Source organism: Typopeltis vanoorti, chromosome 23, assembly GCF_054136105.1.
Source record: "Typopeltis vanoorti isolate ZY-2024b chromosome 23, IOZ_Tvanoo_1.0, whole genome shotgun sequence".
In the NCBI taxonomy this organism is placed as follows: Eukaryota; Metazoa; Arthropoda; class Arachnida; order Uropygi; family Thelyphonidae; genus Typopeltis; species Typopeltis vanoorti.
The window spans coordinates 35,426,344-35,444,120 of NC_143571.1; the positions used below are offsets into that span (position 1 = coordinate 35,426,344).

At 35.0% G+C, this 17,777-nt stretch overlaps 1 protein-coding gene across 1 annotated transcript in view; it reads right to left on the bottom strand.

Moving 5' to 3' along the window:
- Positions 1-17,777, bottom strand: part of LOC150093777 (N-chimaerin-like) — a 274,033-nt gene that overhangs the window by 119,500 nt on the left and 136,756 nt on the right. The window contains exons 7-8 of the mRNA XM_090412511.1: positions 7,081-7,161; positions 33-117 (exon numbers count right to left, since the gene is read on the bottom strand). Of these exons, the coding sequence (XP_090268637.1) occupies positions 33-117; positions 7,081-7,161 (166 nt within the window). The remainder of the gene's footprint in view (positions 1-32; positions 118-7,080; positions 7,162-17,777) is intronic.

The window sequence follows — 17,777 nt, forward strand, 5'->3', positions numbered from 1 at the left end:
GTGAAAAATTACTAAGATCAGTTTTTTCTTACCTTCACACTTTACACCTTGAGCTATAATTCCCCACATGAAATTTCCACAAAAATCACACCATGGTAGAGTTTTAAAGTTGTGTGTCTATAAAGAAATATCTTGTAGCAATTATAAAAAATATCAAAACCAGTCAAATGCAGTATGCAGAAACAAGATACTATCTATATACATTTTTAAAAATATTACATTAAGTTAACAATATATAAGAGCAGCCAAATGAGAAGAAATGTAGAGGTCTTAATTTGTTAACTGATCTAAACTGTTGCAATCTCACACAGAAAATAGGGTATAATATAGAATAATTTCTGGGTATCTTTTTTATAGGAATAAATTACCTCCTTGTAGGGTTACTATTGGGAGGTAAATGCAAAAACACACACTTTTCCAAAGATTAAAGAGCTACTTAAGTATTAAAAGCAGTACTACTAAACACTGCTCGTTAGCTTTTTTTTCCTATGCCTTTTACTGAGCTTTGCTAGGACTTTTATAATTATAAACAGAATTGGTTTCTCTACTACAACTCAATACCATATTGGTAATTCTTCTGTCATGATGAAAGATGCTTATGACACAATAATTGAAAACTCTATGAATAAATTTGCAGATAAGTAACTCTTATTTAATGTTTCTTGTGGAAATCACATGGTGAGAGATTGTAACTGTAGGGAGGGGGTTCTGGCCATTCAGTCATAACTGTTGCTGTAACTGCTTGTTTTTGTGATACTGTTTATATAGAATCATCATGTTCTTTTATTTTAATTTTAATAATAAAAAAGTATCATTATTAACTATCAGGACAAAAGTAACAGACAGTGCAAGTTCAAGAAGTTTGAGTGACCAAGTTCAGCAACCACAAATGCATTGCTGGTGACTGAAGGAACAATATCAGCTACTTTACAAAAATATAAAGAATGTCACTGTTGATTAGGATTTACACTGAAGCAGTTGAAGTCATAAGAAATATGCTATCAAATGAGTGAATGTATTCTGTGGACAATGTCTTTTTAAGAGATAAAACCTGAGTTTTATCTCTTAAAAAAATGTCAAAGAGAATATGAAACCAAGTTTTTATAACAAATGGACAGATATTTATTTCTGACTGCACAGTGAAGGTACCAAATATGAAAAGATTTATGATAAATATGGTTTGTGTAGAACAGTAGCACAAAAATGGTGTGCAAATTCTACATCTCAGCAGATATTACAAGAAAGATAGCAGACTCTCTTTCTCCATGATTATGTAAGTTTAGGTAGTAATAATGGTTTTCATTCCCAGTCTGAGACATGAAGTGGTTTGTAAACTACATACCTAGTCTCTACAGTAAGGTCCCCATATCTAACCCACCCAAATTACTAATATACTATATAGAGGATTACAAACTACAAGAAAAGTTATGCTGACCTTTTTCTTTAACTCTCAAGTCTGTTGTTGATTGTGTTTCTGAAACATGATGATTCTATATAAACAGTATCACAAAAACAAGCAGTTATAGCAACAGTTATGACTGAATGGCCAGAACCCCCTCCCTACAGCTACAATCTCTCACCATGTGATTTCCACAAGAAACATTAAATAAGAGTTACTTATCTGCAAATTTATTCATAGAGTTTTCAATTATTGTGTCATAAGCATCTTTCATCATGACAGAAGAATTACCAACATGGTATTGAGGTGTAGTAGAGAAACCAATTCTGTTTATAAAAGTCCTAGGAAAGCTCAGTAAAAGGCATAGAAAAAAAAAGATAACGAGCAGTGTTTAGTAGTACTGCTTTTAATGCTTAAATAGCTCTTTAATCTTTGGAAAAGTGTGTGTATGTGTTTCTGCATTTCACTCCCAATAGTAACCCTAAAAAGGTAATTTATTCCGATAAATTAAAGATACCCAGAAATTATATACTTGGTTTAATCCTTTATCCAAGTGTAAGCAAAAAAGTTTGTGCCTGAACTATTTTCAGGATTGGGGTAACTCTTATAAAGAAGCTAACAACTTCACATCACTTGCCTTAGTATTCCATAATGCAAAGCACATCTCCTTGCAGACATATATAATGCTATGCATTATGGGAAGGGTCACTACCAAGACTGATTTTGACTTTTGAGGTCTCACCAGTGGAAGCCAGACCCAGAAGTGATACTAAGGTTAAAGTAATGCAGAAGTCATATTTTCATATACTAGTAGCTAAAAGGTGTCACACCTTATTATTAAAATACTCTGGATTAGAGAAAGTTGTTGGAAGTTTTTCCACTTGGTTATACTATCAGTTAAAAATACCAAGAAATTATATACTTGGTTTAATCCTTTATCAAAGAGTAAGCAAACAAGTTTGCACCTGAACTATTTTCAGAACTGGGGCAATTCGTATAAAGAAGTTAATGACTTCGCATCACTTGCCTTAGTATCCCATAATGCAACGCACATCTCCTTGCAGACATGTATAATGCTATGCATTATGGGAAGGGTAACTACCCAGACCAAATCTCAGGTCTCTAACAAGTGTGCCAAGAAAAAAAATCTTGCATATATGTCAGCCAAAACAAAACTAATTTTGCAATCGCTCACAATAGCTGAAAAAAAATTCATATCTCTGAAAGTTCCAAATGCAAAAAACTGCCAAACAGCAATTGCCAGCCTGGTTGGCTGAATGGTTAATGTATCCGCTCTCCAACCAACAGGCTGTGGGGTTTGAATCCTGCCATGGGCATGGAGGTTTGTGATTGTCTTTAGGTGGGAGATGAATGCCATCATCTTGTGTGAGACCACTGTCCTGCTTACTGGAGGCCAGAAGTGTTGAAAACGTTCCATGTTTGGTCTCTAGAGCAGGGTTTCTGGACTGTGTAAAAAATGAATGAAAAATACAAATACATATATATGCACACACACACATATATATACAAATTTAATAAAAAAAGAAAAAAAAATATTCCTAGTCTACTCATGTTACAAAATATACTATAGGTTTGTAAATAATTGTATTTTCTGATCACTTGATGTGATCATTAAGGACAATTTCTTTTCTTTCACACTTCCATCTCTCTCTCTCTCTCTCTCTCTCTCATATCCAAAGGGTACTATCATGCTGGCCTACCATCATTCTTCTCCTTCAGCCCTTGCATAAACATCCACGACAAATTACCTCTCACATTAGCAAACAAAGTTTATTCTTTTAATATCTTTTAATCTAATTTTTAATAATAAGAAAAGTTTATCAATGTTTTCTTCCATCAGAACAATATTCCTAAGAATCATCAGTTGTTTGGATGCCAACTAGCCATAAGGACATGAGAATATCTCTCGGATTGTGCTTCAGTATCAATACTCATCCTATATTGTATTTACAATCTTTCAAATTCATCCAGCATTTACCCTCTATCACCAAAGAAAGGCTATTTCAAAGAGGTTACCATTAAGGGCAATTTATTTTCTTTCAAACTTCCGTCTCTCTCATATCCAAAGGGTACCATCATACTGGCCTGCCATCATTCTTCTCCTTCCTCAAACTATTATTCAACTGCTCTCATTTTAGTGCTCTCGGAAATCATGGGGATGATCATTAACAGTCAACTTCTTCGTTACTTAGAGTGTCCACTGACTACTACCAGCAATATGGATTCTGTCTTTGATCACTAGATATCTTAACCATTGCCCACTCTTTCTGACACAAACTAAGGAAAGGATTGTAGAAACTTGTGTGGCTCCTATTGACTTTTCCAGGGAATACAATCAGAGGTCTGCTCAACAAAACCAACATCATAAAAGTTAGCCTCCTACCATCAAATTTTTGATTGCCAGATTTCTCTCCAGTCCTTCACTGCTGAACTGGATGGCATCCCTACTTGAGACGTCCTCAATAATGTCACATTACCAGTGGGGTCTGTATTGTGACTAATGCTAGCCCACAATACATAATTTTGCTCTGTATATTCCTCTACTTTATCTGATAAACTTGGTATCTAATAATCTGATATTAAAAGCTAGACATTCTTTCATAGCAAATGTTTTAAACTCTGAACTGTTCACCATTCACAAGTGGGATGATGAAAGTCTGGGAATATAGCGATACTGCTATATACTTATGATGGCTACACAGTCCATATTGTGCCTTTGCCTACCAGATTTGTTGCCTAACCCTGCCTGTCCAAAACTTTCACTTGTCCAGTTTGGCCACTGTAAAACGATGTTGCTATCTTGACTAATGGTGTCTGACCATCTTGTTCCAGATTTTCCTTTTTTTTGTCTTTTACCAAGAATTTTACTATTTATTGTCTTCTTAAGAATACCATTATTTTCTATACAAAAAATATGTCCTGCCAACTGTAACTTTTTGAACTTTAATAAAAATACTATCAAATATGCAAGTTTCTCATATTTCACACAAGAAAGATCTCACTTTACTTACCTCCTCCTCAACATCATTTTCATGATATGTAACTTCAAGAAGGGTACTAGGATAGTACCCTTCTTGAAGGATAGTACCTATCAATAATTCTATTCCAAATTTATTTGTCATGTCTGTAATATTGTCATATCTAACATTTTGGTCTTGTAAGGCATATATTGCACCAATCCACCTAAACAGGTATTGGTTTGATGGGAAGATAAAGACTGAGGCAATCGTGATCTTTTCCTGTCTGCAAAGAATTCTACAAGTATTAAATACTAATTTTTCCATATGTAAATGTTTGTCCATTATTGAATTTTATCATCAAGATATTATTGCACTCTGAACAACTATTCTGTCAAACAAATACTACTCTTGAATTTATGTTTGTGTCATTAAGAGCACTCTAAAAATCCTTAACTGAATACAGAAGCCAAGCAAGCAACAGCTGGCAATAGCAAAAATATAGCATTTCTACTCTATAACCAAAATGCTATGGGTTACAATCCAAGAGTGGGCAGAAATGTTTGTGAATGTCTTTAAGTAGTAGATATTTTATCAGTTGACAAAAAAGTTCCATGTTTGGTCCCTAGAGATCATCAGAGATGGAACTTTTGACTTTGAAATTCCAGATCTGAATTAGTTTGTTCAATGTAGTACTGTATAAAAATCATTTTGAAATTTAGATTTCTATTAAACACAGTTGATTACTGACCAGACTTCCAATGATCCAATCCCTTTCACACAGATAATTAGTGCCTGGTGCTTGCATTTTTTATAGTCACATGGTCAGTGTTCATCAAAAATCCATTACAACACATGTAGCAGCTATTTGGCACCTCTTCTCTCAATATTTCACCCCTTTTCATCCACATTCCCATACTGGTATCCTTTAGAACAGTCCTTTGTTTTACTTGCTACCTCTTAACCCTCCAACTGGCCAGGACATATATATATATATATGTCCAGATAAATCTGGATACAATTCTGTAACACCTATTGAATAACATGGATAAGAAGTGCAAGTTGGTCTCACTATTTCATCCACCTCGGCCTGAAGAGAGTTAATGGTACGATGTACAAAAAGTTGAATAATCCCTAAAAATAAAAACATAATACAATTTAGTAAGTTTTCCCATACATAAAAGCTATCTTCCCCTCTTCCACCTCCTGATTCCATTTTTTTTTTCTCATTTTTATTAAACTTTCCTTTTCATATTTGTCATCACCTCAACTATCCTAATATTTACATGCTAATTATGAGCAAACATTAAGAAGTATTTTGCTACTTTAGTGTTTCTTTAGTCTAATCATTATTAAACATAATATTGTGTGCATATTTAATGTAGTTGATATTAGTGCTGTGTATTTGTGGATCTGGTTCTTTGGCTACAAGTCACCTAAAATTTGGTCTTCCTCTGGGACTGCTATCTGGGCATCAAACACCTGTTTTGCTAACTGTTCCTCTCCCAATTCTGTTTAAGTGACCCCAGAAATCACCTTAGATTAGCTTTGCTGACATTCCTGAATGCTAATAGTGTCAAGTTCCTTCCTAATAATATTTCCTCACTTTGATCAACTGTTTTATTGCTAACAAAACTCACATCTGTAAGTTAAAATTGGTTTGAATCTCCTTATATTACTCCATTTTTATCCTAATAGTGTCTTTTGTATGATCCTAATTAGGGCCATACAAAAGATGCTAAAAATGTCAATTATATGCAGTACATATATTTTAGTTTCTCTTTTTTCATTTCTTTTTTTATTTTGAGCATAGCTCATATCATTTATATATAGTATGGTGCCAGAGTTTTTCATACTTCAATTTGATTACAAATTTAAATAGTTTTCAAATTGTCAAGAGAAACAATTTGAAACAGAAGATAAATGTGAGAACATAGATGCTCTATCTTTTTTTTATGTAATTATTTTTATTTCAAAGACTTAAATCCTATTAAGAATAATACAAGCATTTAAGTCACGGAAATTACAATGAAGTACATAAAAAGATAGAGCATCTATGTTCTCACATTTATCTTCTGTTTCAAATTGTTTCTCTTGACAAGGATGGTGACAGAGGATAAAGCCAGCATTGTAATCAAATTGAAGTATGAAAGGTGACACAATTTAGGTGTTTTGCAGAATACTTTTGGGAAGGTCTCACATATGCTAAAATAAGTATTAAAGTGTTTTTTCTTCTAAGAAGAACGTCCTTCTCAGAAAAAAAAAAACTTAGAAAAGAATACTTCTATATTATAGTTTTACAGAAATAATACTACCTATGAAATGGAAAGATAAAGCTTCAAATACCACGTGTAAAATACTAGATCAACAGTCATCTAACTACCAAGAATTTGAAAAGGAGAAGTGGAAGAGACTCATTCTTAAGAAACTCACTGTCAGCTTATTGTGGTGGAGACAAAAAGTTGGTTATCTCCAATGAATACCTCAACACTTTTGAAGTATTTATTCATTGGATCAATCTTGGAGAAATACTTCTCAATTCACTATTATAAACCATGTGTTATGATGAACAATTTCTTTGGTTCATCTCCACTGATTCACTAAGGTAAGGATTTACTGTTATTTGCATATAATATATATATATAAAATAATGAAAAAATAAAAACTTCTAAAACAAGTTTCGAGTTTGATACTATTACTCACCTTAAATATGTGAGGTTTTTCAAACTGTTTTACATCAATACCATCCTCATCCACAACTTTTTCATGCACTGAAGACTCATCCTTAAAAAAAAAAAAATGACGATCATATAACATTTTATTAACAGTGATAATAAAATTTAAAGTAAAAAATTTAAAATGCTCTCTTTTTGAAGAACACTTTGCATATGTTAAGTGCTGGTGTGATTGATGGTTTGCCAGTGTTCTATATCAAGCAGATAGCTCCAACAGTTAATGCATAACATAAAGTTCTGCATTATCCAATCTAATCAGAACTATCAAGGATTAATCAAGAATATGATTTCTTTGCATGTTTAAAGTAAATCAGAACTCCTCAAATTTAATCTGTTATTTTTTAATACTTTACACATACACACTTCACTCCTTTCATTTACAGCCTTTTGATAACTAAAATGATAACATATAGTCATCTAGGGTTATACTGTTTCTGTCTGGTTTTAAAATTAGAATAACAATTTAATCATGCAAAGAAAACGATATGAACATGAATTATATAAAATACTAAAATTCTCATGTCCAAACCTCTAAGAACTGTTATTAAAATTGATAAGATCACATATTCTTTGGAAAAATACATTATATTTAAGTGGTAGTAACAATTATTTTTTATTACCTGTTAAGTCAAATTAGTGAAAACAAAATGCAGAGAAATTTTATTTACAAACCCTACTGATATGAAATATATTGCATCCCTACCTACATTACTTGTATAAAAAAAAAAAAAAAAAAAAAAAGAGGAATTTTTGCATTTTTATTCTATTGTACTTTTACATTAATGTTACTGACATGTAAATAAAACTCTCATACTTAACTTGCTTACTTCACACCAGTCAAGATATTCTAAAAAATAGCATCTTGATAAATAGACATACAAATACACTGAAAGGTGTAAAAAAAAAAGTTGTATTTTCTGTACATATTCCACTACACATACATAAAACACAAAAAATTAAATTTACAGATTCAACCTAGGGCCTATAGAGTAGAGTACAAAATAGGGAAAAAGGGCACTTGGAACACTTAAAATAGGTAGTAACATCTTTAAAAAAGTAATAGGATGCGAGGAAAAATCTAAAAATTCTTCCACCTAAATGACAGGGTGAAAAATAACTTATCATAATCATAATTATAGTCTCATAGGCCTCTGTGACAGTACTTGATTAATTTAAATTAAGGGGATATTAAATCCCACATTATTTTAAAACTGAATAAGGTAAACTCAAAGATTGGAAGGAGAGAGTTTCATGCCGAATCTAGTAAACTATAAAAGTATCGGTGATTACTAGCATGAGCTAATGCAAGTATTCCTAGTACGTAGTACAATCTCAGGCAACTCGCAGCAAAGGTGGTAAAGTTCTGATCGCTATTCTTGGTATTTTCCATAATAAAAACACATTTCCTAGGAAATGTATGCTGTTATTACATTATGGTGGGACATATATAACACAGTAACCCCCGAGTTACATAAGTAATGCATTCCATAAACCTTTACGTAAGTCAAATTTGTAAATTGCTTAAGTGTAACTTCGTAAAAAATGCAATATTTATTATTATTATATGTATGCATATATATACACAGATATGTACAGTATATTATTTACACAGTATTATTTTATAAATGAAACATCATGCAGCAGTATTTACTCAGATATAAACTATAAAAGTATGAAAAATATATAAAAGAATATAAAAACAAACTGAAATAACGCTTTTCAAATAAAAAAATGTCTTGTGACAGCTAATTTAGCTCTGTAGTGGGAGAGTGAGCGCTGGTAGTGGATGGTTGTGAAGAGAAATACTGTTCTCTGGCAACTTCTACCCCTCTCGATGTTGAAGGCTGAGCACAGTCAGGGTTGTCTGAGTTGTCATCTTGACGTTGTTGTGAGCGGCATCTCGCAAACATGTCTAGAGTAGATTGTGTGGTCACATGCTTTTTGTCATCGTAGATGGCCTTGTAGTTAGACATGTCAGAATGGATACGGCTGCTAACATACTCAAACTGCTCGGTGTTCGGATCCATCGATTCTAATTTTGCTAGCGCCATGTCTATCAGGTTAAAAGTCTCGGCTAGTCCTTTTGTTGTAAATTTCTTAACGTCTGGAGTTCGCGGTTTCAATCGGTATAGTATTTTCTTCAGAATGCCTCCAACTGAATAAGGTCATCATTGGTAAGCTCTTCATCGTGACTCAAAAGAAGCTCGTTAACATCAACGTTATTCACTTCCATCTCTAATTGCTCTGCCAGTTGCACACGTCTCCGTTGCTCACTGTAATTTTTGTGTCAACTCAACAACCGTATCAGTCATTGTCTGCATTCCTTCCTTTAAACGATTTTGCACCATTTCTGGGCAGAGTTTCTTCCACACAGTGTTCATTGTTTTCTGCTTGATTTCATCCCATGCCACCCCGATGTTTTTGATAGCATCAAGGTTATTATAATTCTTCCAGAAATCATGTACAGTAATGCCCTCACCACTATCAATGGCCTTGATTGCTTGGGAAAACATATGCTGCAGATAGTAGGCTTTGAAATTCGCACTATTGCCTTGATCCATAGGTTGCAACAGTACGGTGGTTCTAGGAGGCAGGTAAATAACTTTTACGTCAGAATGAAAGTCATCCAACTCTTCCGGGTGGCTGGGGGCATTGTCCAGGAGGAAAAGCACTTTAAACGGGATTCCTTTCTTGGCACAATATTCCTTCACCTGGGAAATGAAGTGGTTATTGAACCAGTCTGCGAACAGCACACGCGTAACCCAAGCCTTGGTATTGGATTTTCAGATTACGGGCAGCCTACTCGGGTCAATGTTCTTAAAGGCCTGCAGTCTCTGGGAATAGTACACTGTAAGCGGTTTAAGTTTCAAGTCCCCTGAAGTGTTGCCGCCAATCATAACAGTGATCCGATCTTTTGCGACCTTGAATCCAGGCAGTAAAATTAGCTAAACAAAAGTCATGGGAGGACTTTGGCAAGAATATAGAAAATAAATATCAAGAAGGTGGCAAAATATTCTGGAAGTTGTTGAAGAAGCTTAGGAATGGAGGAAAGAGTGCTGTAAAAGGAGTTAGAGATGATAAAGGTGACATGAAAACGGAAGAAAAAGATATCCTTGAAGTATGGAGTAATTACTTTGAAAAACTGCTAAATGAAACAAGCAGTGATGACAGCACAGTGATAAAAAACACTGACCAGACATGCAGTCAGGAATGCATATCCATACTTGAAGTAGAAAAAGCCATCAAAGGCTTGAAATGTGGAAAGGCAGCAGGAGTAGATGATATTCGACCAGAAATGCTGAAGTATGGTGGTATAAAAGTCATACAGTGGCTGCACTGCATAGTTCAGAAAGCCTGGACAGAGGGACGAATTCCCGATGATTGGAGCAGAGCTCTCATATTTAAGTTTTGTCGATTTGGAAAAGGCATATGACAAGTTGCCAAGAGAGAAGCTATTCAATACGCTGCAGTTATATGGTGTCAATGGGGCATTATATCAAGCAATACTCAGTCTTTATTTGAGTTGTAAGTCAGCAGTTAGAATTGAAGGAAGTACAGGAAGATGGTTTAATGTTAGATCTGGTGTGAGACAAGGATGTACATTATCCCCTCTGTTATTCATTATCTATATGGATCACATTATGAAGGAATGTGGTATTAAACCTGATATCAAAATTGGAGATGTTAATGTCAGCTCTTTGCTTTATGCGGATGATGTTATACTTCTAAATAAATCCGCTACAAGTCTGCAAGATTCTCTGACTAAATTGAATAGCTGTTGTAATAGATATGGTATGAAGGTCAGCAATAAAAAGACAAAGACAATGAAAATAGGCAGAATCATTGAAAATGTCAACTGTGTTGTGAATGGAAAACCTGTGGAACAAGTAAAACATTTCAGCTACTTAGGCACGATTTTTACTGAAGATGGTAAATTAAATATAGAAATAGACAACAGAATCAGCAAAGCTGGTATGGTGGGAAGTCAATTGAATAAATTCATATGGAATAAGAAAGAAATTAGTCGAAACACTAAATTAGCTGTATACAAGACAGTGTTCAAACCAATTTTAACTTATGGATCTGAGTGCTGGGTCACAAGTGGAACATTTGACCAAAGACTAGAGACCGCAGATATGAGAGTCCTGAGAAAGATTAGAGGCGTGAACAGATGGCATCAATGACAATATCATATTAAAAATGAGGATATTAGGAAAGAACTTGACATTGTCAGCATCCAGAAATGCGTTAGCAGAGCTAATCTCAGGTGGTATGGTCACTTAAATAGAATGGGAGAGGAAAGATTAGCAAAACAAGTGTTCTCTGCCAGGTTGGCAGGAAAACGACCCAGAGGAAGACCAAGATATAGGTGGATTGATACGGTACAAAGTGCCTTAGACGATAGAAATATAAGATCTGATAATGTTGGAGTCTTGACAAGTAACAGACTGATTTGGAGGAAAATTGTAGATAGGAAGTTAGTAATGATGTAATTTTTTCATGTAGTACTGTCATATCCTGTACACCCCTTGAGGGTACATAGCAGGAATTTGATGATGATGATGAATCCAGGCATAGATTTTTCCTCTTTCGCAATAAATGTCCGTGTTGGCATCCTCATCCAAAACAGAGCCATTTTGTCAACATTAAATATTTGCTCAGGCAAATATTCCCCCTCCTCAATTATTTCTGCAAGAAGTTCGGGAAATTTACTTGCCGCGTCTGTATCTGCACTTGCTGCCTCACTCGTGACTTTGATGCTGTGTAGATTTGTACGCTTCTTGAATCGTTTGAACCATCCAGCACTAGCTTTAAATGCATTCTCCGTGTCCATGATGCCAGACTTCTCTTGTAAATCTTTATGTAAAGATCTAGCCTTCTCCTGGATAATCAGAAAACTCAACGGTATCTGCTTCTGTGTCAGATCCTCGATCCAGTGAGACAACAATTTCTCCATCTCTGAAATCGGGCCCAGCCTCTTCTTGGTAATGATTGTGCCCTTCAACGTTACTGCACCTTTCATGCTTTCAACAATGCAAACTTTATCCTTCACTATCACATTCACTGTTGAAATAGGTCGATTTATATCCCGAGCTATTGTTGATATAATTTTCCCGTCTTCATACATACGAATTATTTTCAACTTTTCTTCTAAAGTAATTGCAGACCTTTGTTTTTTAGATTTTTTACCAGTGCATTCGGTTTTGGGTTTCGAATCCATTTTAAGGGTAAATAAACAACGAACACTAGCGGTGATAAACAAGTGACTAAACTAACCGCACTGACTACCGACAGGTCGGGGAAAGGAGGAATTGTTTACAGAGTCCTTATTTCTAATTGGTAGGTTTCAGTTTGAATGTTACAACTTTTGCGCACTTGCCCCTCTTGGCGTTTACCGGTAACCTGTCACTGCTTGTTACTATTCATTACATTTGCTGTGAATATCGAGTCTAGTTAACATTATGTCGTTGCATACTGCAATGGATGTCAAAGATGCAAACATGTTCATACGCGCTAGTAGTTGTAATTTTTGAGATTTATTACGTAACTGCGAATTTACGTAAATCGCATATTACGTAAGTCGGGGGGATTACTGTACATGATGGTTTATTTATTTTCAGTTACAATCTAGAATTTATTGAACAAAGAAACAAAGAAAAAAAAAACTAAACCAATATTATACTGACATCGGAGGTCGAGGTATCTCTCAGATACAATTTGCTATCAAATATCACTTTCACTTTCGGATTCTAGTAACATTCGCTGAATCTCTTCAACATCTGATGGATTATCCCGTCGATATATTTTTCCAGCCATTTTCAATGGTAAATAAAAAAACGAACTAAACCAATACTATACTGACATCAGAGGTCGTGGTATCTCTCAGATACAATTTACTATCATAACACGTGTTAAACCAAACTGACAGAAAAAACAGTGCAGAATATCATTCGTAACATATGAATGCACAGCTACTCATGACCTCCAAGCTATACATTGAATTGTGTAAGAATATTTATATTAAACATTTTGCATGTATATGTCAGATCAGCTGCAACCTCTGCGGGATTAAGGAAATTCCTCCATAATTCTCACATTCAATTTTATTTCACTTTTTGATCAGAGCAGAACTCCTATAATATGAGAGCACTGTCCTAATCACCTGGAATCCAACTTTCTGAATTATGCAGTGCAGCCACTGCAAAACTTTTATACCTTCATATTTGAGCACTTCTTGTCAAGTATGAAGGCAGTACAGCTGCTTTTCCACGTTTCAGGCTTTTAATAGCTTTTGCTACCTCAAGTATTACTATGTAATCTGCATTTCTCTTGAAAATACTAGTGCATCATGTTATTTCAGGAAATTGTCAATACACAGTAGGTAATAACTAAAAAATTTTAATCATTACTTCCTATATTTTGCCAAAGTTGAACTGGTATCTTCAGGGATTAATATACTGGTATCGAACATATGCATGCAAGCACACTTCAGTAACAAAGATAGAAAAGGAGAGAGATAGAATGACCTAAAGTCCTATAATTATGCCACCTATTGGCTTTGGTTGGGTGCTCTTGGCCATTGGACTGAATGTCGATGATGAGGGTTTCCCATATGAGAGGCAGTTTGATACAAGTATATTTGTTTAGGTTGGAATAGTTGGTAAGAGCTGCAGCAGATTCGAGGAAAAACCTCTCATATTTAAATTTGCTTTGATGGAGTAAAGTGGCTTTTTTACCAATGGATCCTGTGCCAGTATCCAGGACATGGTCTGCTAAAGTGGCCATAGTGGAGGAAACAGATGTGGTCTTGGTGCTCTGATATACAGATGTTGGCTTGTTCTGCCTGTTTGGCTATAATACGAATGATTGCAGCTACAGGGCACCTGGTAAATCCACTGGTTGTAGCTGGTTTTTGAAGGAGAATATAAGGGTTGCTACCTTTTTGTGTGGTTTGTAAGTGGTCATGAGACTGTGCTTTTTTAAGATCTTGGTCATCTTTTCTGAGACACCATAAACAGAAAGATAGCAACCCTTGTCCACTCCTCAAAGACCAGCTACAACTGCTAGATTACCGGGGGTGTGCTAGATAGGTACCCTGCAGCTGCAACCATTCATTCTATGGCCAAACAAACAGGACAGCCAACATCTGTATATCAAAGCACCAGGACTACATCTGTTTCCACCACTAAGGGCACTCAGGGTCATTAGACCATGCCCTGGATACATGGCAAAGGATGTGTTTGGAAAAAAAGCTGCTTTACTCCACCAAAGCAAATTTAAATATGAGAGACTTTTTCTTAAATCTGCTGAAGCTCCTTGATCATTATTGCTCGAGTATAACATCCTGTACTTATTTAGTAGGGCATCATCTGTTTTGGTCTTCTTTGTCTCAGTAATGCCAATCGTATCTGCATGGTATTTTTCCAGCTCTTCTGCAAGACTGATTTCCTTTCCATTGGTAAGGAAATAAATCAATCTATGTTGAGAGTTCCTATCTTCAATTCTTCCAACACTGGATTTTTTTTCCCTTCTTCTAGATGCTGAGCTAGAGTTGGTTCCTGTAGCTAACTTTTCACTGTTCACCCTGGTGCACACACTATTGTTGTTGGGGAATTGTTTAACATAGCTAATGTCCCAGCTGGTATGAAATATCATGTTGTGTGATCATGTTTATTTCTGGTTTAAGCCAAGAGAGAGAGAGAGTACAATTTGGTTGGTTAAGTCCCAAATTGCGAGCTCATCTACACTTGTTCAATATCCAGTGGATACCTACTAATGGAAGTGTACCACATGAATGTGAGAATTGGACATTAAGTCAGAAGCCCAGTCATTTCTCTGCATCCCTTAAAGGCAATGCAGAGGTCTCCTCCCACTTAACCCAGATTTCATCCCCTTAAGCAATCCCCTGAAAAATCTAAAAAAAATATTTTCTTCCACCTAAAGAATAGGGTGACAAAATACTTGTTTTCATATAAAATAAAAACTATTTTTTCATGCTTTTCATCCACCTTTTATCTGCCCAAATGGTTGCATGTGTATTAGAAGGGCCACCATTTTTAATCATCTCATTTAAAAATGCATCTAAGAAAATTATGTTGCATGCAGCAATTTCATGAATAGAATTGGCTTTTCATGTTGATCAAATCTGATACTAATTTCTAATAATAATAATAAATGGATAAGAGAAACAGGGAATGGGAGGAGGTTTTGGTGTGAGAGAACAAAACTAGTATTTAGCAGGCTGGATAAGTGAAACAAGTTTATATATGATATTTAGATTATCTGTTCAGTATCTGGGCTTTTTTTTTTTTTTTAGCATTTCAGGTAGAAGGTAAGGATGATCTTGCCACAAAAGGTTGAAATGCTATGGAATATTAATACCATGAGTGAGTGAGCTAAAGGATTATATAACATGAGAATAAATTGTGTTTGTTCCCTCAGGGAACAAACACAATTTTTCAAGCTCCTTCAGATATGCAAGCATACTTGAGAAGAGGATAAGAAAAATTAAGGAAGAGAAATTTCAAGAACGAGCTGGCTTCGGGCCAAAAGGAGGTTTATCAGGATCATATTTTCACTTGATTACATATAACTGAGAAATCATGGGAATATAACAGGGATCTGTGTTTAAGTTTTGTAGATCTGGAAAAAGTATACATCAAGGTATCAAGAAAAATCATTTCAAAATGATACGAGTATATGGGGTAGATGGGATGTTATACCATGCAACACAAAAAACTTCAACTGCATTCTCAGTGAAGAAACCTTAGAACAAGTAAAATACGTCAGCTATTTAGGCACAATTTTTAGTGAAGATAGCAATTAAATATAAAAATAGACAACAGAATAAGCAAAGCTGGTATGGTGGAGAGTCAGCTGAATAAATTTATATGAAGCAAAACACTAAAGTAGCTGTGTACAGGTGAGTGTTCACACCAATTTTAACTTGTAGATCTGAGAGCTAGGTTTGAACTAAAGCAGTTGATCAAAGACTAGAAACTACAGAATAAGAAAGTGTTGAGATAAATCAGTAAAGTGAACAGATTGCATTGATGGCCAAGTTATATTAAAAATGAAGATATTAGGAAGGAACTTGACATTATTGGCATTTAGGAATGTGTGTGAAGAGCAATGATCACTTAAATAGAATAGGAAAGGTTGGCAAAGCAAGTGTTTGATGACAAGATGGAAGGAAAAAGATAGGATTTGGTTAAATATAATAATTTGGCAGTTTCTCTGGTTTGATATAATAATTTCTCTGTTTGCAAAATAATTTTTGCAAACAGAGAAAATACCAAACCAGAGAAAGACTGATGAGGTCAGAAGTGCCCTTGAAGACAGAATTATAAGATATGACAATAAGTAATAGACTAATGTGGAAGAAAATTGTTGATAGGAGATTAGTAGTAATAATATAAACTTAGTCATGTAGTACTGTCATAGTACCCTGTGTAACCCTTGAGCATACACTCTTAACCTGGCCTTGAGGCACTTTACTAATGCTCCCAACACACACACACACACACACACACACACACACACACACACACACACACACACACACACACACACACACACAACACACCCTTTCTTTCATAGTAGAGAAAACCTACTCATACAGAAAGATAAATTCAGAGACATTCTTGTTACTCCTTCTCTACCCTCCAAACAATATGGTATTATAAAAACAGGAGCCAAAAAACTAGACATCCCTCATAGTTGAGCTTACCACATTTGCCATAGGATTCCAAAAGAATTAACAAAATACTGAATTCTCCCCACTAACTCACACAAACCACACAATATATAAATTTTAATAATGTTATTATTATTCCCTATATCTGGTATTTTCTAGTCCATCTCCCATCATTGCATCTGGCATTATGGCCAGCCCATCTCCACTTAGCCTGTTTAATGGATGTTACAATATCCATGACACCTGTTTGAGATTTCATCCAGGTATCTGTCTTCCTATCTCTTAATGTTATTTTTAGCATATTTCTCTCCATGAGATGTTGTGATGTTCTCAGCTTTTTGGTTAGGACTTCTGTTAAAGTCCATGTTTCTCCTCCATATGTTAGGACAGGAAGTATGCACTGGTCAAAAGCTTTCCTTTTTTTAGACTCATAGGGATGTTACTTCTGAATATGTCTCTCATTTTCCCATAAGCCATCCATCCAAGTAATAGACTTGAATTCTTCATTCAATCTCTTTTCTTTGGCAATCCTCAAAGGATAACAATTGGCCCAAATATACATATGAAGTAACTTGTTCTATTTCATGGTTTTCAACTTTGACAGTTCTAGGGTTTATATATTTATTCATTATTATTTTTGTTTTTTCTCTATTTATTTTTAACCCAATTACTCTGGAGGCTTCATTTAGCTGATTTAGCCTGCAAAAACGCAACAGAGTGGAGACCAATAGATGGAGCACGACAAAGAGGAAGACTGAGAAGAAGGTGGAAGGATGAACTGGAACAAATTGCAGGAGTGAGATGGATGAGAGAGGCAGAAAACCGAGTGGTCTGGAAAATCATGGAGGAGACCTTCGTCCAGCAGTGGACAGAACCAAAAGGTTGAAGAAGAAGAAGATATCTGGTATCCTCAGAAAAAAGAGCCTAAAAAATACTTCAATTTTCTTTGCGCAACTTTCAAACCCGTA